This window comes from Brachyhypopomus gauderio, chromosome 8 (genome assembly GCF_052324685.1).
Source record: "Brachyhypopomus gauderio isolate BG-103 chromosome 8, BGAUD_0.2, whole genome shotgun sequence".
Classification (NCBI taxonomy): Eukaryota; Metazoa; Chordata; class Actinopteri; order Gymnotiformes; family Hypopomidae; genus Brachyhypopomus; species Brachyhypopomus gauderio.
This window is the reverse complement of record NC_135218.1, coordinates 9,432,680-9,459,722: the sequence shown is the minus strand read 5'-3', so window position 1 is coordinate 9,459,722 and position 27,043 is coordinate 9,432,680. Positions and strand designations below refer to the sequence as shown.

At 41.8% G+C, this 27,043-nt stretch overlaps 2 protein-coding genes across 3 annotated transcripts in view; one reads left to right on the top strand and one right to left on the bottom strand.

The window, feature by feature from the left end:
* LOC143521427 (uncharacterized) overlaps positions 1–3,271 on the top strand; it is a 4,792-nt gene extending 1,521 nt beyond the window's left edge. Inside the window, exons 2-5 of one of the 2 annotated variants that reach the window (XM_077014282.1) lie at positions 299–356; positions 503–545; positions 1,905–2,064; positions 2,273–3,271. In XM_077014282.1, coding sequence (XP_076870397.1) covers positions 299–356; positions 503–545; positions 1,905–2,055 — 252 coding nt within the window. In that variant the 3' untranslated portion in view covers positions 2,056–2,064; positions 2,273–3,271. Of the gene's footprint in view, positions 1–298; positions 357–502; positions 586–1,904; positions 2,065–2,272 lie in introns of both variants that reach the window. The other variant, XM_077014281.1, reaches the window with a different exon arrangement.
* Positions 3,083–27,043, bottom strand: camk1a (calcium/calmodulin-dependent protein kinase Ia). The gene is made up of 12 exons (XM_077014280.1): positions 26,913–27,043; positions 25,257–25,370; positions 19,023–19,154; positions 17,444–17,518; positions 17,210–17,348; positions 16,981–17,107; positions 16,140–16,215; positions 15,858–15,970; positions 15,641–15,719; positions 15,420–15,507; positions 14,869–15,043; positions 3,083–5,350 (listed from the first exon to the last, which is right to left on the bottom strand). The coding sequence occupies exons 2-12, from the start codon at positions 25,337–25,339 to the stop codon at positions 5,259–5,261; spliced, it is 1,179 nt and encodes a 392-aa protein (XP_076870395.1). The 5' UTR covers positions 25,340–25,370; positions 26,913–27,043; the 3' UTR covers positions 3,083–5,258.

Genomic DNA, 27,043 nt, shown 5'->3' with positions numbered 1-27,043 from the left:
TTGGAAAGTTTGGGAAACGACATTAGAGGAGCATCACTTTATTTTCCCCGTTAAACTTAAGAACTGTACTCTCATGTAGTAAATCTGCTGCTCAGTTTCTCTCCGTATTATAAGAACTCTCTTTCTGGCTCCAGCAACATACTGAAACAGAAGTGGTCATATAAATAGGTTAAACACACAGGTACAACCACTATTAATTACCCACTGGTTCACATCTCTTCATGATGCTCTGTACACATCTGTTGCCACATGTTGCTGTTGTGTTGTTTAGAGTGTTTGTGCAATGTGATGTCCACAGACTGACCACAGTCACCAGCAGCTTCAGTCAGGATGTGCACAGCCTCTCATTGGGCCAGGTGCCTCTACTTTTATATGTCTGCTGTTCATTTATTAGAATGTAATCAAATGTATTAGAAACTATACTTTGGTCACTGCTGAACTGGTCGTTTGATCGCCCATGAGATATATATGCTGCAATGACGTTCTCCCCCATTTCTCCTAGATTCACTGTCTGACGTGGGTTCTGTGGTGGGCTGTGATCAGAGGTGGGACAGAGAGGAGGATCTGGATCAGCGCCAGCTCCTTGTAAAGCACACAGATGATGGCTATTATGAGGAGCTCATTAGGCCAATAAAATTACTCAGTTCAGTGAAGGCCTCCAGGAACCACAGAGAACTCCACCGTGGGCTGCTCATCACCCACAAACCTCAGCCTGGCTACTCTGAACAGTTGGCTTTTTGTTGAGTGGAGACTCAATTATGTACCTCGCACAACTTCATTAGATATGTTTATATATTAGAAGCATCTTGTATCCAGTTAGGGACTTCAACCCCTCATATACAGCCCAGTCTGTGATGGTCACCGACTCTGTGTCAATCAGGTTTTGACTACAGAACTTCCATCAGTTGGAAGATTTGCAAGGCAGACCATTCTTAATTCACAGTTACACTGATGTGTGAAAACACTTCTGAGCTTGGTTACACCTACTAGCAAGGCACCACGTTATTGTCACTGCTTTGCTGGGAGTTGCCTTTCACAACACTGCAAGTAATATTCTGTCTTCTGTGGTCCTATAGTCCATGATGAACAGTGTAGAAAGTGGCTGACACATTATGCATGGTAACAGATGGCCTATAGCTTCTGACTGTATGGCAATAAAATGCAGCTATTTGCTATTTGTTAGGTGTAGTTAATAAAGAAGCCACTGAGTGCAGGTTCAGGGTATTTTTAAACAGTAGGAAAGTGTATAACCTCCACATTATGAAATGATGTTTTTAGATATTAGCAGTGAATGGATATTTTATGATGTAGCCTAGAGCGTTCAGAAAAAAAAACTAATTACTGAAAGAACAGTTTAATAGCGTTGTTGAATTTATTTCTGTTCGGAAAAATACTGGGTCATTTTAAAAGTGTATAATTTATACGTTTATAATTTACATAATAAGTATATAATTTATTATTACAACCTGGCTGTCAAATTACTGCACCGCAGTTAAAAGTTGGCATACTCATGCTATAGTCCTGAGTCTCAGGACCTGAATAAGATTGCTGAGGTTAGCTTATGTTGTCTGACTAAAAATCTAATATGGTCTTATTTTTTAATTCACAGACCTAACGTTTTGTAAATCATTCATCAAGCTCTGTCCTCAGTTTCTTTTTAAACAGCAGTATGTTATACTCCATGCGTCACTTATCTTTTCTAACCAACAGATGGCGCTACCATAACTTCTTGAGAAAGTCACCTCTCAGATAGACTGATAATATGAAGTTCTCCCCCTAGAAGGCACTGTTGAAACTTTCTATCCAAAATGCTGTGTATTTACTGTATCTGTGCTTGTGACTAATGTTGGGCACTGAAGGAAGAGCAGGTCTAAATGAAACTGTGGTGATTGTGTGTTTGTCAGAGGAGTAGTGGTGGAGGAGGTGTGGAAACTACAGAACATTCTAGACCAGAGAAGCAGAATTGGAGCCCTGAGAAACATGCAGGAGACAGAGGAGGAGGAGAAGAATCACAGGTCTTCTCTGGAGCAGGAACCGCAGTGGAGACAACAGTGACTAGAGATGGTAAGACTCCAGAACCTCTGAATGCTGATTTGGCTTACCATGAAGTCTTGAGTTCCTGTTTTAACCTGGTATAGTTTAATTTAGATTAGTTCAGTTGACAACTATGTGTGTGTATGTGTGTCAGATGACTTCCCTCTGAGATCCATAACGTGCAGACGTAACTGACATTCGTGATATCGTAAGTCTTGTCCGTTCTTCTCCTCCCCAGCCGGAGAGACGAGTGTCCAAGGCCAGAGAAAGGCAGAAGGCAGCGGCTGAGTTCATCAGGGTCCGAGGAGGACGGGGGCTGCCAAACGCCGAGGAGACGGAGCGGTGGGCTTAGGGCTACAGGCACTACCATGTACCTCCACTACTGAACATGTGGCGCTACTATTAGTAAGCGAAGATAGATGATAGTGACTGGTGGAAATGGCATAACTGATCCTTGGTGAAAGCACAGATTAAATCTTCACTTTGAATGTGACCTTTAGGTTTACTACATGAAATATGTTATTTAGGATTGGTTACATCTGTGCACCTGTACTGATACCTGACACTTCCTTTTTATTATGTTTCAAGGCTAATCAAAAGTGGATCGCAGACATGCACATATATTTGAAAAATCACAGTACCTTTTTAGAATTATTCACTTCTAGAATTATTCAAGGCACAGATGGAGCAATCTGCTGACATTTTGCACTTTTATTCAATATTTGATTTTTTACTGACATACACTAATAAGCATAGTGTATCAATAACTGCCTGATTATAATATACTAACACATTCTGATGTTCATAGAATAACAGTTCTAGTGCTCACCATTATGTTACAAACATTAGACCATGACATATATACTGAACCAGCAGTATTTCTCTCTGCCTCTGCTGTTGCACTGAGCCAGGTTAAGTGACTCTTTGTAGCTGTTCACAATACTGAAATGTTCCATGACTACCATTCACTATTTGTGATTTTGTATGTTTTGTTATTGTAAAGGTATTTTATCATAAAAATAAATAAAATTACCAGTCGTAGTCTGTCTTTGCATAGCACTTTGATGTGGACTTTATTTGCACTGTACACATTAAGCTTACTGAACAAACAATGCATAGACAAGAGTGTTTATTTCAGAATCTGCTACATATCCTTAAGGGTATTCATTGGCTCTTTGTTATTCCATCAATAACCCATGATGCATTGCATCAGTGTATGTAAATATACGTATATATATGGGTTTTACAAAAAGATATGCAATTGTTCTATATATGTTTTAAGTTGAGCACACTTATTTGTGTGTTTTTCCAGGTGAAATAGTGAAATCATAATGAAATCATAGATAATTAAAGACTATTTGGAGCATAACTGTTCTATCACTCATTGTTCAAATTCACATTAGAGCCATGAATGTTCAAATCTATGTAGCATTTCCTGTTTCTCAGTGCTAACACTGTCCTGAGTCTTCTCTCCACATCAGCCTTCTGTGCTGTCAGGGTTAAGTTTAACTTGTTTCTTTATTTGCTTGTTGTTCAGTTATGTAAAATGCCATGTAGTGCAACCACAATTGTGCTACTTGGTTGAAACAGATAATTTTTTTTGCCATTATGAATTTTAGACTTCAAGTTGTGAGCAAAGCCATATGAAGAATGTTAAAAATATGGGTTTAATCTAATCTAATCTTCTTTATTTTCCAACAGTCACATTAGCTTTGAAGTAGGAAAGGTTCATAAATTGGAATCTAAAATCAAAATAACTAAAATAATGGTTAATGTTATCACATAATGTTTATATTTTAGTACCAATTGATATAACCAGAAGATATGTTTGAGACCTTCAGACTAGTAATGTGTACAAACAATAAACCTTAAACTATGATGTAATAAAAATGACACTGGAATGCATCAAGGGCATTTCACACAGTCAAATTAATGTAATATGACCCACTGCTTGTACCAAAATACCCGGTGTCTCCATCATATACACTGTCCATCATATGTTAGTCAGTTTCTTATGTTAGCATAGTGGTAATAATATCTATCTATATTTATTTATCATCGCTTATGTAAACAATTACGAGGTCATGCAAACATTAGACATTTTCTCAGAGCACGGTTTACATTACATCAAATGACCCAAATCTGAGATCCCTGTCTAAACATCTCAAAGACACAGCAAGCCCTAGACACACTTCTAACCGCCCAGCATGGCTCTCTCAAACACTAAGATGGGGAACCTCAGCACTTTTCTAGACTTAGGTGTCTAGCTGCTCAGAGCCTAGTGCTGACACAAGGTTATCCATCCATGTCTGTCTGTTCAAGGAGGTTTTGTCAGGAACCAAGATTAGACCTCTTCCTGGACTTAGATTTGTCAGAGGCCTTAGTTAGAAGTGGATTTTAGTCCCTTTCGATCCAGAGGTTAATTCACGCTCTCTCATGCTTCATATGAGCTGATGTGTGAAGATATTGCACAGGGATCTCAGTCTGAGCCTTTGAGCCTTCCTTCTCTCCCATAGAACTGAAACCACAGTCTCATTCACACATGAGGAGGCTCTAGCCCAAAGCTGTGCACTACCAGCTGATGTTACAAGACCAGTCTGACGCGGAACACAGGCACAGGCATAAGGGCACTGCATAGACCTTACATCAAGTAAATACACCATAGATTAAGGCAAGGGAACTTTAAAATCAAGCGTAACAAAGACCATGTGAGTAGGGTTTCAACTTCGGTTTCTACTGTTTTTACGGTCTGTACCAATGAATCCTGACTGTCTCTGATTTCTTACAGAAGTCACTATTGTGTTAGCAAAGTGCATGTGCTCCAATCAGAGCACGTATTCGGGGTATAATATCTAACAGCTCTAACAGCTGGTGTATTTGGGATATAATATTTCTAACAGCTCTGAAAGACTCACAGTTGAATGCAAGTGTTATACTCTTTGGTTGGGATAAGAAACATAAAACAGACAAAACTGAGAGTGGGCATAAAAGAATAAAAGAATAACAATGAAATAAAAGAACAATAAAAGAGTAACAGAGCGCTCAGATTAGCATGTTTAGAAACTCTCTCCAAACTTCTCTATCTTCTTTTCACTCCACTTCTGCTAGCACTCTCCGCTAGACAATGAGAGGCTAGCTCTGTATTCAGAGCCAGACTGGTAGGGGCATGTGTGTAATGGGTTCTGCTGGGTTCCAATGGTTTCCGTAGGCTACTGGGTCTCCTCTCAGATCCTACTTGTCGGTCTGCAGCAGTACGCACAACTTCTGAGGCTGTCCCGATCAGCGCTGCCACGGCGACCGTCCTCTCCTGGTGAGCCTGGTCGGAGACAAGTCCATATCAGCTCTGAGACATGCGTAGCAGTGTTGCTATGGGCCTGTGTTACAGCTACAGACCCTACACTCTCCCAAGCCTTACAAGTACAAACTAGTGAATCAAGTTGCTGCATAGAAGCCAAGGATTTGGTTTGCTTGTTAAAAATAGACAGGACAAGGATAGAACTTATTAATCAATGAATTTCAGAGGCATGAGCTTCTTAATAAATGAATTCTCACTTATGATAGATTAACTAATACACAAATTCTCACTTATAATTACATTAAAGTAGCATTATATTTTGTATTACCATACACGAGCTTGAAGGAAAAAGACAGTGAAGGTGAGGGCCATAATAGGAAAGGCCCTGTGTAATGTGTTGTGGTCATTGAACATTGCAGACTGCTAACAGGAAATGTCAAAGACAGAAAATTTTAAGGCAGATTTGCAGCATATTTGACTTTAAAACTGGTGGTGCTCTGACTAGCAGTGAAGGAATGCCTGCACATATGAGCAACCTGTGGTCCACAGTTGTTTCAGCAGTTTAGTGAGTTTTAGTTGATGACATGTTGGCATTAATTGGATGCACTGTGTCAGGCTGTGCAAATGCATATAGATAAAGTCGCCCAGCTAAGGAAGCAGACTAATGATAGGAATGATAAGCACCAGAGAGTGTGGTTGCTGCAGTGCATGGTGAACAGAGAACTCCACCCCTGTACAACTCCAGTTGGGGAGAACGTTTGGCCACCACTGGCCCCTCCAGTTCCAGCAGCTCCAGGCCTGCACCATTTGGTTCAATTCTCTGACTGGTTGCTTTGGTGTGTAGCAAAACTGTGTTATCAGAGACAAACAGGCCCTAGTCCAGGGATTACCACTCCTAACAGTCCAAATAGTGAATACCGGGACCAGATGTGGACGCTTGCCAGATTCCATGTAGGATATGAGATTTTTCAAACCTTTCCCCTTGTTTTTTACACAAACATATGTGTGTCAAGACTGGCGACAAACCCTCCTACCATTGCAGGAGAATATGCTGAACCATTTGCAGTATTATGGGGTACTGTGCGGCAGTTAGTGGGTACAGGCAGTTCTTTCTCTGACGTCATGAGCATTGTTCAGGGACCATCTGGGCCTTTTGCTCAGTATCTTCTGTGCATTGTAGCAGTATTTAATGTCCTTGCAGCTAATAATACTTTCAAAGGCCCCATGAACCGTGTGGATGTCGGACTATACTGCCATTGCTCTCATCAACTTAAACTCGACATTCATGACAGCACACGCCCCATAATGAACACTTGGCCTCACCTGGCAGGATGGGGAATGAAGGCTTGCAGATAAAAGACCCCTGCCAAAATAAAAGCCTCGAATCATGGCTGTAACAACCTATTGCAAAGTCTATCAGGAATCACAGGAAGTCTCAAGGTCAGGGTAAAAACTGGGGCTGCTGTATCTGTCACTAACATATCCCTTCCTATTTCTTCTCAAAGTACTATACTTCATAGCTTACATGGTAGAGAGGTTTTTCACAAATCATTGCCTGTTTTATTATAGGTGGGTGATGTGTTGGCAACACGGTCTTTGTGTGTTGGCAAAAACAATGTTGGTAACATTTTAGGCTTGGACACTGTGTCCCTGTTAGAAGCTGACATCATCCTTGCTGAGAATGTGCGGAAACCTGGTTTTGTCTCCCCCGTTCCTCCGGCCCACGAGCCTACACCTTCATGTGCTCTCGCTACAGTGAGCAAGAGTTCTACTTCTCCTGTTGCTACTTATTTAACCTCTCAATATCCTACTCTTTTCACGGAGAAGAGCTTGCCGTCGGACTCGAAACATTTCGCGTGTTAAAGTCTCTGGCCGACACACTCCAGTGCGCCATTATCCTTCACAAAAGATGCAGAGTAGGCAGACATTGATATCGTGCACCCGCCACACACTTCAGGGCTTGTTAGAGAGTAGCTCCTTCGCAAACTCCCCGGTGTTTCCTGTACAAAAGTTGACTACCCCAGGGTTACTGTAACACTTCTGTTATTTTCAGTATACTCCTGGCTGAACAAGTTGCTGGGCTTGCAAAAATTCTCTGCACCTTGTTATCCTGCATTATGCAGACCACCCTGTGGATTGCATACCCTACAAAGGTCACTTCTTAGTCTGTGCCAGAAAGACTCAAGTTTGTCTCTCTGTTCCTAGAACAGCACATCAGAGCTCACTGGAGTCTAGAGGACACACATTGCTTGACCTGCCCAAACCCTGCACTGTACTCAGGTCAGTAACGAGTTTGGTACATTTTAAATGAATGTTCATCTTAGATTTTGCAAAAAATTGCAAGACCTCTGAATGATTCAATGGTTCACTCTACTTGACACTTCCTGAAAGCCATCCTAGTCTCTAGCCCTGTAATGTCACATCCATACAAACAATGACTTTCATTTGTGGACGCGTTACGTCCTGCGTATACTGAGCTGTTTTGTGCCAGCTCCGACAATGTTCTGACATGGGAATTGTGTGGTATTTCACTACTGCCATCCTAGTAGCAATGTCAGGATGGGCGATTGTTTGAAATATCTGGACAATGTTGGGTGGACACCAGGGACGGACTGGCCATCGGGCATACCGGGCATTTTCCCGGTGGGCATTTGGGCCGACAGTCCTGACACTTTTTAATCTATTTATATATTGGTCTGACCGGCCCATAAAACAAGTAGATCAGTGGGCCCATTCAGATGGAGGCTGGCTGATTGACGCTTGTCTGGCGAATCACATTAACACACCTTTCGCGATGCTCCTGCTGCCTGCATAATGCATTTGGCAAAAAAAAGTCAGCGCGAGAGTTTACCGGTCCTTAAACACGCTGGTATGCAGCCCATTGGTTATTTTCTTTACTGACACAGAGCTGTACCAATCATATCATCAAACACCCCCTCCTCCATGCGCCGGTGCGTAGTGCAATCTAACATTGATTAACATAACGTATGTGAGTATCTGAGATGGAGAAAAAGCGCAAAGGAGGTGCAGAGAAACTACGACAAAAAAGAAGCTTGAACTTCAAGTAAACGCTGCCAAATGTATAAAAATTACTCAAATGTTTGCCACAGCAGGGCCTTCATCAGCTCCCGTGGCCGATGACAGTGGTGGCGGTGGCCAGTGGACAGAAACATGTACTGAACGTGCGGTAAACCTGACTCCTTTCAGAGCAGCTATAAATGAGTAGGGTTAAGCAACCAAACCCTTTGCCAAATCTGATAAATTGATAAAACATCAATAAAATCATTTTGGCTAATGTTCTATGGCCGAGTTAGTTTGTATTGTAAATGCAAAAGGTAAAATAAGTGAATAACGTCCTTACCTCTATTATAAGACTTTGTGTACACTGACTGTATGAGAAAATAAGCCTATTTTAGTACTTTTATGTCTTCCATTCTGAACTAAATAGTCTTAAATGTGAGAACACTTTTAAAACCTCCATTCACCAACAAAAACAGTACTAAGTCACTCAGCAGGCAGCATTCTATTTTCATTATTATACTATTAATATTTGTGGGGTGAGTAGTAGGCTAGGCTAAGGCTATGCTTGGTAGGAAGGGGAAATGTTTGGTAGCTTTTATGGAGGTGTTTAGGGACAATGTACAGAAATTAAAGGAAATTACACTTTTTAAAATGGTAATTTTGTTTATTGCCTGTGCCATATGCCAATGCTGCTGTGTGCCTCTTCACAAATCTTCATAAATCCAGTATTTCTAGGTGTATTTTTAAAGCCACCATTCAATTAAACTGAGTTACTGGGCAGTTTTCTGATTTTGTTATTAGGCCATTGATTGTTTAACTTGTAAGCCTAGGTTTAGCTACTTTTTCGCCTGGATGTGTTTGGGGGCATTTAGCCTAGCTGGCTAAAGAAAATGTAGGCTCTAATTAAAGAAAATCTTATTTTTTACAATGACAATTTTTTTTGCCAGTATTATGCCAATGCAGCTGTGTGTCTGTTTTTCTGATAAAACAACAATAATTAATTCCTTATGTTGAGATTAAAAAAAAAACATACATTCATTCTTTTGACTGGGTAAGTTCACAATTTATTGAGTACTACTCTTGGAAGAGTTAGCATCTGATCCTTTATTTTTCATCTCTATTCTTTCTTTCTCTTGTCTTCCTCCCTGAAACACATAGGCACACCCAGTTGGATGAATGCTGCATTCATTACTGTGATGGAGTGGTTCAATATGCATTTTCATACTGTTAATAAACAAAACTTTTTGAAAGTATTTAATGATTTAAAAATTATTTAATTTCACTCTCACTAATTCCTGTAAACTCATGGCATGGCTTAGGGTACATGGTTTTAAAGAGTGTAAACTGTTGGTATACACATTCAAAAAACTGAAAAGTGTGAAAAGCGTTATCGAGTGTGAGTGGGCCGGTCTGGTCCAAAAATGCCAGGGCCGATTTTTTGTCCCAGTCCGCCCCTGGTGGACACTGAAGGCTGTGAGTACTCTAACAGGCTATGGGAAGTTTCGCCTACACACACACACACACACACACACACCACTGGTTCCTGTGTCTCCTTTTTAATACTACTCCTAAGACAGTGTCTTCACAATGACGTGCAAAATGGGAGACTGCTGTCCCCTCTTCTCATGTGGTGGTGACAGTGGACTCAAGGACACATCAAGGACACATCACAGAAATAATGTACTCAGTTCTGCCTTTGGGTTTGGTTGTGTATCTTTGTATACAGCTCCAGTTTCTGCTTGGACAGACTGATTGACTGGGAGGCTGTAAAGAAGGGGAGGGCATCTGGACCTAACATACAGATGTGTGAGAGGAACCAGAGGGAGAACCTACCATTTCTGCAAACGAACAATTCTATGTGGTAGGCTAGGGGAAGACTGAGACACTAAATTGGGCTCTGAAACAGACAGGGAAGCATAGAGTTAACACAGACAGTGCTTACGCCTTTCATGTAGTACATCATTATGGTCCTGTGTGAAAGGAGGGCAAATGTTTAACTGTAGGGAACTCCCCCGTAGCTCACAAATAATTACCTACTCAATTAAGTTGTGTGAAAGGGCTCCTGCACATATGATTTCAGTTATTAAATACAGGCATTTGAAGCACTAGGAAACAATGCTGCTGATTTGGCAGCTAGAAACCTACACTGGACATTCCCATTAGGAACAATAGCAGCTGCCCTTTCCGTTCATATACTCCCAGCACTGAGGAGATTCGTTCATCCTTGTATAATCTGCAGCAGTGGGGACAGTTAGGCTCTGGTCTAGGGAAGGAGAAACACTGTTGGCTAGCTGGTAAATGTCTGTTGCCTGAAGCTTGTGCCTCCATCATTGATTTTTTTTCCCATCAGCTGGGACTGAAAAAAACATCATGTGATGCAGCAAACTTACTTTTGGTCATAGAAAAAGAGAATCTGTCACGCCCATGACCTGTGTTCACTACCTGAAAACAGTACCACTAAATAAAAAGTTAAGCTGTCTCCAGGGCATCATGCATGTGGACAAATACTCAAACTGATGTAACTGGACTTCTTCCAGCTAGTGGAAGTTACAAATATGTACTGGTGATTGTGGATTTGTTTTCCCGATAGGTTGAGGCTTTCCCTGGTAGAATTACCAATGCTGAGAAGGTTCTGTTATCTGAGATATCTCCTCACTGGACAGTTCGGTCCCACCTAGATAAGGATCTGGAGTCTCACTGGAAAGGGGTCGTTAAAAAATGTTCCACATCAACACCTTCAGAGTAGTGATGGTGAGTAGTAAAATCTCATTTCTGAAGGCCAGTCTGAGAGCTGTAATTGATGGCAAATTGATGGAACTGGAGCACACACTCGCCTGTTGTTTTGATGAGGACACGACTAACACTGGGTTACTTTCTCATGACATATGTGTGGTTTGACCCATGACGCTTTCCCAGGATGCATCTTTTCCTCAGAGATGCTTTGTAGGTGTATTTAAAAGTGTTAAGTGAGAGATTCTCATTTCTATATTATATCACAGCAGCATGAAAGAGAAGCAGTTCAGTGTGTTAAACACTCTCCTGTGTTGAGTAGGTGATACAGTCTATGTTAAATGGGAAGAGCCTGTAGGGAATCTTTCTGGTAAGTATGACAGTCCCTTTACTTTAATGCAAGTCACTCCTACTTCCACTCTTGTGGAATATTCCCCTGGCTCCAGTGATGGTATCATTGCAATGGCCATCCATATTGTCATTTTTATAAACATACATATGTATCTCAGGGCATGCGATATTGTTTCTTTTCTAGGTATGCTTATAGCTAATCACTTTGTTATTATTGCAGGTTATTAAAGAGATAATGTAACATAATCAATAGAATCTTAATCAATACAAACAGTCTAAATTCAGCATGAGTATAAATATTTACTTATATAAAATTTCCCCACGTGCCCTCCACCAGGAATTTCCTTTTTCATTCAACCTCGAGTCCTCTAGGACTGTTGTTCCCAGATCTACTCTCTTCTGGATCTCTGATGTTGTTCTTGGGATCTGCTGGAGCTGATCCATGTGTTCCATGTATGCTTTGTCTGCTAGCATCATACATCCTGCTGTTATGTGTTGGATTGTCTCACGGGCATCTATGCACATCTACATCTACATCTGGGGTCCTGGTAGTGTGGTGTGGTAGATCCCAGTAGATCTACTGATCTTGTTCATAACTTGTTCCTGTGCTGCCTTGATTAGTGCATTCAATCCAGCCTTTTCCAGCCATTTATACAATTTCTCCATATCTCCTGTTGGTGGTATATGGGTTTATCCTCCCATGATGATTCACGTTCCTTCTCATTGTCATCCACCTCGGGTTTCTGCTGTCTGAGATACTAAACACGCTTGGCCATCTTCCTGGCATACTTACTGGATTTTTGATGTTTCATCTTGGATAGTGGCACTGATGTCCTCAGCCATCCTCCTTCTGCTTAGTGAACAGTCTCAAGAGTTCTTGATCTGGGATGAAACCTTCTGTGTGCTATGAGGAGTTTCCTTGTTCTGCAGTCAGTGGCTTCTATTTTCTACTTTGTCCAGCATATTATGCCAGATGAGTATCTGATGACTGGTAGATTATAGATGTTGATAGTCCTGATCTTGTTCCTCCCATTCTGCTGACTTCTCAGGACTTGCCTCACTCTTTGTGGGTGTTTGGCTGTAGCAGCTTTCTCTGTGGCCTCATTTGCATGTGGGATTCCAAGCTACGTGAGGCTGCTCTCATCATCTTTTATGCTACCTTCTGGTAGTATGATCTCCTCGGATCTAACTACCATCCCTCTCCTTGTCATCATCTGACCATACTTACCCAGTCCAAATAACATTCCAGTGTATTTGCAATACACCCTGGTGAGGTGGATTGGCAAGTCAATGACCTGTTCACTTTTCTTATACAGCTTGATGTCATCCCTGTAGAGGAAGTGGCTGATAGTTTCTACCCTCCATAGCCAGTAGCTGTAGACACTCTTGGAGATGAACTCCTACACTCGATGGTCACTTTTGCTGTTGGTCATGATGAAGGCTCTTAGACTCCTGCTGATGTTATACTCCCTCAAACATTCCAGGATCCATGTGCCAAGCATTGGATCATAGGCTTTCTTGTAGTCAGTCCAGGCAGTGCACAGGTTACACAAGTTACACAGGTTGCACAGGCTCAGTATATGAGCACAGTCAATAAAGGCATTAGCAGCAACACTAGAGGAGCCAAGCTCCACCTACTGGTGAACAAAGACCAAACAGACCAACCTCCTGTGTACTGGGTATTGATGTTTTGTGTGTGTGTGTGTGTGTGTGTGTGTGTGTATAAGCGTATATACGTATGTATACAGTGTGTGGCTTATTTTTTTGCTCTGAGCCCATTGCGTCAGTCTCCTTTCTACCCATATAACTCCTCTGACCCTGATCTTCTAAGGCCTGTCCTATTAGTACATGGAAGCACCAAGCAATTGCTCCTGGGTGGCTTCTCATGTGTCTGCTCTATGCATCATTTTGCTCTCCTGTTCCAGGGTCACTTATTACATGACACAGCCGCTGCTCCTAACAGCACCTGATGGTCACACTTGTAATCACCCCATGCAGAAACTGACGTCTGCTTTTTTTAACGTACATCTCCCCTGCCAATACGCACAGGTCCTGGTTAAACTACCCCTCTCCAAGACTCATCAGTGGCTGGTCAGTTTCCTGCTTCCACCAAGTATTTTGGATGTGCAGTCTGAGATTTCTGCCCTGTTCCAGACCTTTGAGGTAGTGCCTAAGTCCAATCTCCTGACCTTCTGGACCATAGGTGTCAAACTCAAGGCACATTGGCCATATCCGGCCCAAAATACAATTATATCCAGCCAAGATCATTTTACATTGATCTATTATGTCACTTTGAAAAAAAAAACCAGGACAAGCTGAAAACCTGAATGCAGACCAGACACTACAGAGAATAGAAAAGGCAAAGAAGAAGTTCGGCCTGAGACCTAAAGTGTGCTTTGAGTTTTGGCCCCGGTGCAATTGAGTTTGACACCCCTGTTCTAGACCATGAACACTGAATGGTTGTTAAGAGAAAGGTCAATCCTGTAGAACCAAGTAGGTTTAGATCTCCTCCTAGCAGAAAAGGTGGGAGTCTGTAAGATTATACTCACTGTTGCACCTACAGTCCTGATGGCTCAGCTAGAGCCACTGATGAATTTGCCCCACACACTCATCATGCCGAGACATTGGCTGCTAGAAATTCATGGGTTGCCTGGTTCTCCTCTCTTTAATAAGGTGTTGTAAATCAGTGCCCCTGTAAAGCATCTTTTGATTATAGCGTCATGTGCTGTGGTGATTGGTTTCTGTCTACACATATATTTTCATTGCAGCCTCGTCCTGTTTCACCATAACTCCAGCTTTCACATCTAAGGCCTCCAACACGTCCCTTCACGACTCTTAAGATCAGCCACGGTGATTATATGAGCCCTAATTCTTGGGTTCAGAGAAGCAACTAGAAGGACGGAACTCATTAATCAATAATTTTAGTAAACAAATTCTCACTTGTGATAATATCAATTCTCACAAATTAAAAGCACATTAAAGTAGAATTAAATTTTGTGTATAACCAGTGGTAGGTCTTGCTAAAATCAGATAATATTCTGTGTTCATCTGTATAAATCATGTAGTTAGTCATGTTTTTAAAGGCCTAAACCCTAATCCTACAGTGATGAGCTTGTTTTCCTTTTGTATTTTCTTATGTATTCTTATGGCTTGTTTTAGGGTCCATCTAATTTTTTATTCTTCCCACTGATGTACAGTACATCAACTTCACTTTGGTTCAATAGTAAATGTGTGATCTACTCCCAAGAATCATAATTTCTGCATGCTAATTCAGTCCTGAGAGGTGATTTTCACCACCAACATACTTGATCACCTCACTTTGAGAGTTCACTTATTGCTAGAAATGGTGCTGTAAATTAAAATGAACTAAAGTGAGGGGACAAAGTCTTTTGTTTAGACATGTTTGGATTGCTGTGAGACATGGGCCTCGGCCTTACCGTTTTCCTCGTCTTCGTCTTCTTCATCGTCCTCCTCCTGGTGCTGTTCCTTGGCGGGCAGGAGCAGATGTCTGTGGCAGGGGCTGGTCGAGGTGATCTGGCTAGTGCCCTCCAGGGTGATGCCCAGCTGAAGTCTCCTCATGTGCCTGACCACAGCTGTGGCGTTGAAGGCTTGCTGCACGTTAACGAAGACAAGGTGACACGGGGTCAGCAACACAGCCGCGGGCCAAGTGGCAGACAAAATGATTCATGCAAGTATGAGGCTGATACTGCAATGGTGATCTATGACACAAAACTAAATCCAGTTATGGATTAAATAATGACAAAGTTTTTTTTTTGCTTAGTGCTAATGTTAAGCTTACCCTTGACGTTTTGGAAAATATAAAATTGTGGTATATTGTGTTATCAGTAATAATGTTACTATTACCCATATAATATATGGTAGAGTACTTTAGCGCTTTAATCAGCTCTATTGTTTTTCTTGTGAATCTACAGTTGTAAAACTGGGAAGATGTCCTTGTGGGAAAGAAACAACATAAGGACACACTCACCTTCCATTTACTTTTGGCAAAGTTCTTCTTAATCTGAGCACTGACAGATTCGTGGATATTCTTGTCAAGGGCAGTGTCTCCCGAGATCCTTCAAGACCAGACACAGACAGGAAGAGACAATGAGGGACAATGACACAGACTGCTAAATTACTTTTGCAAAGATTTCAAAGTAGTAAAACTAAAGTAATATCTTTTTAAAATAGAGAGACTTGAACTCCTACCATGGATGTTGTAAGGCCTGTTCACACGTGTACCTCAGCATTGGATCTTTCTCCATTAGATGACATATGAAGTCCTTAGCTATGAAGAGAACAACATACAAGAGAAGCTTTTGTGTCAAGCTGTACAGTGCATATTGTCATAAACTCTGGATTGTATGTGTTATTAAACCTTGGAATTCAGTGAGGATGTCACAGTAATGCTGAGGAGACAGATTACCTGAGTCTGATATATCATCCCAGTATGGGGAGTCAAATTCATACTCTGCCTTCAGGATCTGTTCAAACAACTTGGCATCATTTTCATCATAAAAGGGGGGATATCCACATAACCTGGGGAAGACAGGGTACATGTGTATTTTTATTCTCAAGTTCAGACTACCGTTCATCTATATTGCTGAGGAAATCACAGATACAACACTCCTATACTCATGAACTACTAAATACGTTTAAATAAATGTTATGCACATATAATTTAACTGAATGTTAAATTTGCACTCACAGAATGTATGAAATAACTCCTATGGACCAGCAATCCACTGCTTTGCTGTAAGGTTTCTGTGCCAGGACCTCAGGGGCTGAAAGAGGGGAACAGAGGGAGAGAAAGAGACTGTGAGAAAGTGGGCAAAAGCAAGAGAGACAGAGAGAGAGAGAGGGAGAAAGAGAGAGAGAAGCAAAGGGACACAGAGGGACAGAGAGGGATGAGTGGGTGAAATCTAGGAGAGGTTCTGAGTGCTGATTCTCCTTTGTTGTCTCAGTTCACTCTAGAATCATTTTGACTTGTAAAGAGAATAAGGGCATCCTCAAAGACCTCCATGCACAGAGTGCACTACAGAGGGCACCTATATGCACAAAGGGCACTACAGAGGGCACCTCCATGCACAGAGGGCACTACAGAGGGCACCACCAAGCACAGAGGGCACTACAGTGGGCACCTCCAAGCACAGAGGGCACTACAGCGGGTACCTCCAAGCACAAAGGGCACTACAGAGGGCACCTCCAAGCACAGAGGGCACTACAGAGGGCACCACCAAGCACAGAGGGCACTACAGAGGGCACCTCCAAGCACAAAGGGCACTACAGAGGGCACCTCCAAGCACATAGGGCACTACAGAGGGCACCTCCATGCACAAAGAGCACTACAGAGGGCACCTCCAAGCACAGAGGGCACTACAGAGGGCACCTCCATGCACAAAGAGCACTACAGAGGGCACCTCCAAGCACAGAGGGCACTTCTGAAAACAGCTGATACTGTCTCCCCGCTTGATCAAATGGGAGCGTTCACAACACTCATTATACATAGACGTGAAAGGTAGGGAGAGACAGAGAGATCTTGTTCATACCCACATATCCAGGCGTTCCACAGGCGGTTGACATCACGGTCCCCGAGTCCTCGATTTTTGACAATCCGAAGTCACTGATCATGATGTTGGAGTCCTCCTCCATGCTGCAGTACAGTAGGTTCTCTGGCTGCATCCCCATGCAAGAAGGTGATCAGGAAGTTATTTAAAAATGTTCTGAACAGGCTTTAGTGTTTTGGTTCAAATTATGGTTCTACAGTAGCATCCATACCTTTAGATCTCGATGCACAATGCCCATGTCATGGAGATACTTCACTGCATCTAAGATCTGACAAATGAGCTTACTGGCATCTCTTTCTGTGTAGAAACCCTTCTCCACAATTCTGTCAAACAGCTCCCCACCTGATACTCTGAAGACATGCAGACAAACTAAGAGAATCAGCCATGGGTTGACATTGTTTACAGATGTTGAAGAGACCAGCGTTTACATATAGTCAGAACTCACAACTGCATGACCAGGTACAGGTGTGATTGGCTCTCAAATATGTCCTCCAGTGAAATTATATTCTTGTGCTTTATTCTGGAAGAGATAAGAGATGAACAAGCCAATGAGACGCGCCATCCTCTCTGGTCATAACAGATAACTACTGACGCTGCTCCTGCCTTGACTACCTGCTCTTCCACAGTGAGCAGGAGTGAATATTCATTTGTATGCATTTGTGCTCCTCTGAGCTCCTGGCGTTTGGCCATAATCCCTGTTCATTTTCCTCTCTATTCTTATTCCTCCCCATCTCTCTTTGTGCTGTGCCGCCTCATTAAAGTACGCCGTGTTTTTGGCTTGACGCACGTTTTGTTTGTTTTACCCTTTGGGTTGTTTCTTATGCTTGTTGTCACTGTACTGCAATATTTTTTTTAACCATGTCTTGCTTGCAAATGAGTTTTAAATAAGGTTTGATGCTAAAAATAATTCAGAAATGTTTTACAATTTGGTAGTTCAGCTGGGTTTGGGTACCTCCTCAGTGGCGAGACGTGTAACAGGGCTTTCGTGTTCTCCTGATCTGTTTGCTGTAAGCGCTTGTTCTTCTCCCCCGTGCCCCTTACCTTCCCTCTCCCCGAAGAATACCGTCGCTTTCAGCTGTCTTTGTTGGCATGCAGCACGGCCCCTAATACGTCCCTTTTCTCTTCATACTCCCTTCCCCTGTGCTCTCTCTAGCACACTCACTCCCTCTCCCCTTAATTACAGTGTTTCTCACAGTAACAGTGGAATACCCTCTCATGCATTTTAACACTCCAGTCGATGTTTCCCCCGACTCTCTCGTGCACTCACGTGTGCTCGTTTACTCACTCTCTCTCTCTCTCACTCTCTCTCTCTCTCTCTCTCTCTCTCTCTCTCTCTCTCTCTCTCTCTCTCTCTCTTTCGATGTCTTCCGTATTCCTCTCCTTTCACTATACTACTGAGGGAAACCTCCATTCTGTCTCAACCCCTGTGTGTGCTGTTGCCCTAGCAACAGAGACACTAAAAATAGGGCTATCTCTAATACTCCTGACATTTCCGGTGCACACTTCCACCATTTCTTCACGGTGATACCAACATTGTTTACCTCCGTGATGGCTCTATCACAGTTTGTTTATTCATAAAGAGTGATCTTAATTTTGTTGCATTACCTTACTGCAAGAGGGGTTCATTAGGGGCAACATAAAGTTTTCTCTTGCAAAAATAAATACATAATTGTCAAAATTGTATCTAAATGAGTATTGTCAAGTTTTTCAGCCAGCTTTACGGGAAACACTCAACACTTTACAACATTGTGTGGCTGCCTGACCAAGACATACAACATTGCACCAAAACCAGCGACCGGTGCACTTGACACATCTCATATCACACTTGACACATCTCAAATTCAGTCCTAATCAGGGCAACACACATCTGCCTACCCGTTTGGTACTCAAGAGCACAACACCATAAGAAACAAGTGGATCCAAAAGGATCTTGTGGAGTCTAAATTTAGCTGAGTCTGGCTGTGAAACATCCATTTAACAAGCCGGATGCTCATGTGTGCTGTGAGATTGTGCTTGTGTCTGACCTGTGCAGGACAGTGATCTCATTCTCAATGCTGTTCTCCTTGCCTTCCAGAGCCTTCTTGGGGATGCACTTGACAGCCACCAGGCGTTGGGTGTTCCTCTCCTCAGCCAGAACCACCTCGGAGAACGCCCCTCTGCAAAAGAGCCACGCACAGGGGATTCCCATGACGGCTGACCTGAGAACTGCTCTGCTGTTGCTCCTGTGCTGGTTACATTCAGAGTGAAGCTGATCCAGGAACTGCATTAAATGACAACGGGCAGCGTTGGCAGAAAGCCGAGACAGCAAGGCTGTTTGGTATCAGTGCTGAAGTATCAGTCCTGCAGACCGTAGAAGGGACATTGCTGATTCACGGCTGTTGCATTACACGGTCATATCCTTTTTCATATCTGATATATTCAACTGATGTAATGTTATGGAAGCCTTTGAAAATTCAGGAACAAATAACACCTCTCCCCCAGTAAAGTCACCAGTGTGGAATTAACACCTAGAGTGTTAAACTGGTCCCAGATGTATACTGCACATTATCAAAATCTCACATAAAAGCTGTATGTGATAATCTAGTGCTTTTACTGTGCAGGTAATATAAAGGTCAAGAGAATTTATTCACACACTTGTTATGAGAAAGCTATGATTTTAAATCTGTGGTGAGACAACTCCAAGAGGTAACAAATGTAGGATGTATATAAGCACCTGAAAATAATTTAGAACTCTTCAGATCACAGTGTAGCCAAGAAAAATATATTATTTAAAAAGGTGATTTTGATTAGAAATCCTACTTGGACAAATATGAAAACATACAATAATATATACTATTATGAACATTACCAGCCTACGGATTTGATGCTATTATACTGACTATTTTATACTGACTGCATTACAGTAACTACACCAAAAGGCTTGATCACAATGCAGTGGACAAATCCAGTAAAGTTATGTCCAAATGGGTCTGTGCCAGGGCAGTTATACTGGGCTGAAATTCAGAGCTGCATGTCCCAGCTGGTGCTTTGTTGAAATGTTTCTCAAGGACTTAACATATACTCACACAAATGTTTGAACAAATATCTTTACTTTGAGATTCTGAAAAGACATTTTTTGCCAAGAGGACAATCTACTGTCTACTTTCAGTGTGATTCAACATGTACACCTAAACGTACAACACCAAACAGAGTGTTGGGAGATGATTAAAGATAGCACTCTCCAAATACATACTGACCCAATGACAGCACTGCAAGTCAAGCCGTGTTCTCATGTTTACCAGCACAGCTAATTGGGACTATCGATCAGCATACGGAGTCCACATGACTCACACGGTCCTGTTACCTCCCACACTCATCTATGTATGGCTTGATTTATATATTTCTTTGTTTAATTATATTGCATGGTGGTGCAGGATGTTATCCTTACATTATGCGATATGGAGTTCTTGACATATGATCAAATTTGCTCGACCTTTGGAATCAGATATGATGCATTTTTCATGTTCATTTTCTATTAGCAGCAGGTAGTCAACCCCAGTCAAAATGGATCTGTTTCATTGCAGCACAGTTCAATAAAGCCTCAGCACCCCACGAGATGGTGATAATCTCTGACATAAGAGGGTCATTTAAAAAGGGATAGACAGGACACTATGGACAACTAGCACAAGCAAATAATCTAATCTAAACTTGAAATTGGTGTGATTTGTAATCTACTTAAACAAACTTTGGTACAGTAATTCAAACATGTTTTCCCACTGTGTTTCCTAAGAACATTTAAATTAATATAATAGAAAAGCTGTGAACCACAAGGGTCAAGTTCAAATGATCTTTCTGCTGGACTAGCAAACCCTACCCTAGGGCTAGCAAAGTGTGTGTGTGTGTGTGTGTGTGTGTGTGTGTGTGTGTGTATGTGTGTGTGTGTGTGTATGCATGTGTGTGTGTGTGTGTGTGTGTGTGCGTGCGTGCGTGCGTGCGTGTGTGTGTGTGTGTGTATGCATGTGTGTGTGTGTGTGTGTGTATGCGTGTGTGTGTGTGTGTGTGTGTGTGTGTGTGTGTGTGTGTGTGTGTGTGTGTGTGTGTGTGTGCGCGTGTGCGTCCGGCTGAGAGAGATAGAGAGTAAGTTCAGCTGTTGCTGTGAGACAGTATAATCGAGGAGTCTGCATGTGTCTCTGTTCCTAAGAGAATGAGAGAGGGAAGATCTGGAGAGACTACAGGTGGGAGGATTCTGCTCTATGTGTCATATAGACTCCACCTCTATATATAGAGGATCTTTCTGTGATTCTCGTCTGGTGTCAATTTTCTTTTTATTTCTACAATTTACCATTTATTTCACTGAGCCAATATTTTCCTAGAGGAGTTTCCAAACTGAATTATTCCAATCTAAATTATGCTACATGAATAATCTGAACTGAAGTGGTAGTAAATACAACAACAACTTTGGCACAGCTCACAAACTTTTTATGTTACACTACTTATCTCATTCTGTCCTGTTTATTTATTCCACTGTTCTGCACACAACTAATTGCACTTTTTCATTGTTATGTATTGAAAACACAAGGCATGCACTTAAAAAAAACATTAAAAATGTAAAATTACACAAAATTACACATCACAATTAAACTAGATTTCATTTTACTTTTTCTAGTTGACTAGGCATGGTATTAAGCATTTTGCTGAGATGCAGAGATGGATCTATCTGTCTATCTACCTATCTATATATCTATTGTCTGTCTGTCTGTATGTCTTTTCCATTTATCACCAAACCTATTTTTATTACAGTTTCCAACTGTGATTACAAAAAATAATATTCTCATCCAAAAGTACCTATTGTACATATTCATTACCCATATCCTCCATATACCCACCCATAAACCCATCACTTCACTGGTGGATCAATGGAAAGCAAGAAGTTGAAAACCCGTTGAAAGTCTGACTTCATTGATTGTAACTGATAAAGCTTTTCCCCAGTCAATGCCTGGATAAACATTATAGTGTAGCAATCTATAAAGGACCAACTATATTATAAGAAATCTATTCTACTCATATTTTTGACTTCATTACCTATGTCTTTGGATTCGTAATTGTTGAGAAATATATTACTGTAATAGGTTTTTCTTAAAGCATCTGGCAGAGTGAAGTGAGCTACATTTAACAGTGGGGTCTTGCAGACCATATTAGCAATGGCATTTTGTCTAGCACAATATAGCCCTCTTTGGTATCTACAGCTACCATTATAGCCCTATGAAAACTCTGTCTTCTTGTCACCAAGGAAACCTGTTCTCTATGACCAAATGATAATTGTTCTGTAAACAAACCCAGTCCTGTGACTGGTACAACAGGACAAAACAACAATGTCAGGCCCGTCTGAAATCTGAGAGCTCTGCAAGATGTAACATTGTTTACTAAAATGCTCCTCACAGAGGAAGTGCTTCTAGCCTAACATCTCATGTTGAGGCAAATTCTGTGACTGTCACATGACTATGAAATAAAAAAAAACATTATGTTTAATGTTTTAAACTGTATTGTTCCACATAAAAATGAGTAATATTATCACATCCATATATCAATATTACCTCACATTGATCATAATCCCTTATGCCAAGATTTCATCACTGCCTAGATCATAGACAGTGGATCACAATTACATGATACACTGGGTCTTTCAACATTATTGCATATTAAAACCACAACAAACATTAGGATTAGCTGATAGAGAATTGTATCTTTCTACAATAAAACAAATGACACCACATGCTGAATTCATGGTTAAACCAATTTGGATTGAGCTTCTTTAGGAAAAGTAAGAGGATTTTTGTCAACACATACAGTTGAGAGAAATCCTTAGAAGGGGGCTGGTGAGGGATTCTGGGAAAGCCATAGCTGTGATATCTCTGGGTGATCCTCAGTGGGAAAGGACACCGCACGGTGCAGCTTCCGGGATTATAGAGAGAAATGTTTTGTGTGAGTGTAGATGTGCCCACACAGACAAAGAGACCTCTATGAATTATCAGCATGGAAAAATGGAAAGAGTGCAGATATAGTTGTTCAAGAAGGCGGAACCCTTTGGCAAGCAATGGTTAGTTTAAAGAACCAAAGCATTAATATGTATCCGAAACAAATGTCCAAACTGTCTACATCTCTATTTGATACAGCGGTCACTATCAGTTCAACTGAACCCAGCTTAACAATATAAATGATTTTCTCTATATGTTTCTTGTTCAGCTAGTACCACCTCATCTCATTCATCCCTTCTTCCTTCTTTTCATCTCTCTCTCTCTCTCTCTCTCTCTCTCTCTCTCTCTCTCTATCTATCTCTATCTCTCTTGCTCTTGCTCTGCTGACAAAGCAGATCCATCCCAGTCTTGGCAGTGGCAGAGGTAACCACGGCATGAAAACCACACACTTTGTTCATTTACCTCTCTGCACGGTTCACTGGGTTCACCAACAACAGAAATGCACCAGATGCACCACTGTGTGAAACCGATGACTGCACTCTCTGCATGGGTCATTACGCTGCAGCCCTAAGGGGTCTGCGGCACAAGCAGGCAGACGGGTAGTGAGAGCAGCACTGAGACGGTTAAGGGTACAGACGCCATGACCGGGCATGGAGGATGTGTGTCGGCAACAACAAACATGATATAACGGCACTGTAGAGGTGCAAATGTTGAATCTGGCCCGGCCGATGCACGGGTGAGAGTGAACGCTCCTAAATGATTAAGTTCTGCAGTATGACTCTGTGTGTGTGTGTGTGTGTGTGTGTGTGTGTGTGTGTGTGTGTGTGTGTGTGTGTGTGTGTGTGTGTGCATATGCACATTGTGTTTTTGTAGCTTTACACTATTGACTTCTACGCCCAGCCTTGCCCATGAGACAAAGGTATGTGGTTGACTCCACACTGAGCCATCCTCAGCCTTTCAACTTATGCTTCTCAAAGGGTTTGGGTGAGTGCCAGACCTGATGTGGCATGAAAACACACACAGACACATGCTCAGACAGAGTGCACACATACACACACACACACACACACACACACACACACACACACACACACACACTCAGACCGAGCACGCACACACACACACACACACACACACACACACACACATGCTGAGACAGAGCACACGCACACACAAAACCTCTCTCTGTCTCTTATGTTCTCATCCATCACTCTCTCTCCCACACAAACACACTTGGGCAAACACACGCGCGCGCACACACACACGCACACACACACACACACACACACAGTACAGACACAAAGTGATAGAAAATGAATGCACTCCCACACACTTTGCAGTGTAAATATAGCTGCAGCAACTGATGGCCAGTGGAGCACTCAGGAGAAACACACACACACACACACACACATCACATCCATTGTGGAGTGACAGTGTGCTGAGTTTAGCTAAAGGAGGCTTCAAGTTAACTGATCAAACACTGCAATGAGGCAACTATCCCCACAGCCCAGAATGAGATATCTTACAAAAGATACAGAATCATAAATTCTATTAAAACCACATGCAACACAAAATATCTATGCCACTTTGTGCACATTTAAACTATTATTCATTTCAGTATTAACACCAACTATCTTCATTTTATTTTCTCCGTAACTGTGAAAGATCAAGTAGAAAAAGGAAAAAAAATCGTATTTGTTGTTCACACTTAGTTTCACTAATTATTTTACCTGCTGGCTTGAGCCAATTAGCAAATCCAGATAAGATCCTAGGAACGGCCTTTACTTTCTCAGCTTCAACATGTCTGCTATCCCCCAAAAACAAAACAAACAAGCACAAAAAACCCCCAAAAAGAAACTACTCACTGTTTTCTTGTTTTTCACAGTGAAGAATATGATGCTTTCACACTACTGAGTTGTTGTGCTGTGCAATGGTATGCTTCTGGGCATGGGTCACTGCATGAAGCTGCATGGGGGGGGGGGGTGGCTCTCTTTCAATCTCTCTTCTTTAAAACGCTCTTTCATCGCATCATTATCTTAGAACCAGCATGTCAGATTGTGATCGTGAACCCACTCTCACACCCAAGCACTCTAGCGCATGTTGAGATGATGCTTCAAGAAAGAGCTTCAGAGTGTCTCCTCAGCTAACGGAACAGAATGATCACACTCAACCTCACCTGCTAATGTCAAAATAATAATGAATGTAATTCATAATGAGGTCATGAAGGAGTTATCTGGAACAACATCTGAAGATCTGTATCTCCAGTCAGCAATTTCTCAGCGAGTAATTTTAAGAAATACTCACGTCCCCAAGACTTCCTTGAAGTCGTAGTTTTCCTTGATGTCGGTTGTCTTCTTTTTCCATTCATTTCCATCATCCAAGGGCATTGTACAGAAGGACTGGTCCACCACTGGGGTGCTATAGAACACACACATCCCAAAGACAACCAGTGAGGCAGAGCGTGGAGCAGGCGGGGGGAAGTTCTCCCACGTCCCTTCACATACCACACTAAACACTTAGGACGTCACTTCACACATAATAATTTCACAGGCACTAGCCTACTGGCACTAAAATACCTGCCTGGACGTCCAACGCTGCTGGACTCAGGTCTGAGTTCAAGCTGTGTCTAACATCTATTGCTGGAGCACTGATCCATCAATGTCCAAATCAAATATTAGCTTGTTATAGACACAACAGTCAATGAGAAAATCTCACGAGCTTAAATTCATTATTTTGGATTTCCCAGTCACTTGTGTTCTCACTCTTTAATGGGGTTTACATAAGATACGGGTTGAAGAAGCACAACTGGTGACAGATCTCAAACGGTCTGGTAGGACAAGCATGAAAAAAAAAAAATAATAAGATGGTGATGAAAACAATATAACTTATGCAGTTATGAAATTCTAATTTAATTAACCTTAGATGCATAAACCATACGCTGGATAACTGTGCAAAACTGATTTGACACTTACAAGCGTTAAAACCTCTGGATGGATCATACACATAAACATACTTGGTATAATTTATTCGCCATTGACTACACGCCTTCACTTCAGCTGTTACACAAAGCCCACTTGGGGGAGCCTATGGAAATCTCAGCATCTATGGGTTAATGGCGCATAGGATCCTCAGAATGACTGATGTATTTAAAAGTGCAGCACTGGGTGGAACGACACTGGAGCAGCTCTGTCTAGGACAACCATGTCAGCTTGAATGTGAAATACAGCACATCCTAGTTTAGTCACTTTCCTCAGTTTCCAATGAATAATAGCACTTTCCAAATGGGGTGTCTGATGACGTGCAGGTACTGCACTCTTTGAAAATAAAAAAAGGATTCTCTTTACCAGTTAGAATTCACTTTCTGAATCAAGATATAATAGTTAAAATAGCAGCCGCTATCTACATCTCTTGCCGTGCGACTTTGAACGGTCTTACACGGTTCCTCCATATTACAGTAAATGACATGCGTGCGGGGGTGTACCTGCGCTGGCGCCTGCAAGGATGTTTCATTCGCAGAGGTGCAACCACATTAAATGAAATAATTACACGTGAAATGCTTTCGGTGGTACTAGAGGTTTTTGTACATAACGGAGACTTCAATGAAGTAATGATAACACTGTCTAGATGATGCTTTTAAAGATTCAGCCCAAGATTTTGGCCAATGCGCTAGTCCTGGTTGACCCTCGTTATGTGCCTAACGCGTTCGTGTCATAAATTCAGTGGACGATCTTTAGTGGCGCGAAACAAATTATATGAAAAATATCGTGTTTGGTTTCAAGTGCCGAATTGTACGAATGTTTCACTGTTATTTAAAAAGCTTGTTATGTTGCAATATCTGCGTATGGAATATTAATAACATAACTTATGCATGCATGCGTTGCAGAAAAAATAGCACTACAATAAGAAAATAGTACTCTCAAATTCATGATCTGAGCGGAAAACATGAAGATAATTGCTTACCTGTGCGCCTGCTCGTGCAGCCTAATTTTGCAGCTCTGCTCGCGTTCGATTCCACAATCGCACGTTCGATGCAATAGTTGTGACGCTCCGTTTCTACTAGACGTGCCCTGGCGTCGGGAATCAGCTGTAGG

What these genes read in the sequence shown, in the direction of transcription:
- camk1a (XM_077014280.1), bottom strand. Translation starts at nt 25,339, where the DNA reads ATGCCCTTGGATGATGGAAATGAATGGAAAAAGAAGACAACCGACATC. An exon ending in TTCAAGGAAGTCTTGGGGAC is followed by an intron (nt 19,155 to 25,256) that starts GTGAGTATTTCT and finishes GCTCTTTTGCAG; the next exon opens with AGGGGCGTTCTCCGAGGTGG. An exon ending in GGATGATATATCAGACTCAG is followed by an intron (nt 15,720 to 15,857) that starts GTAATCTGTCTC and finishes TTCTCTTCATAG; the next exon opens with CTAAGGACTTCATATGTCAT.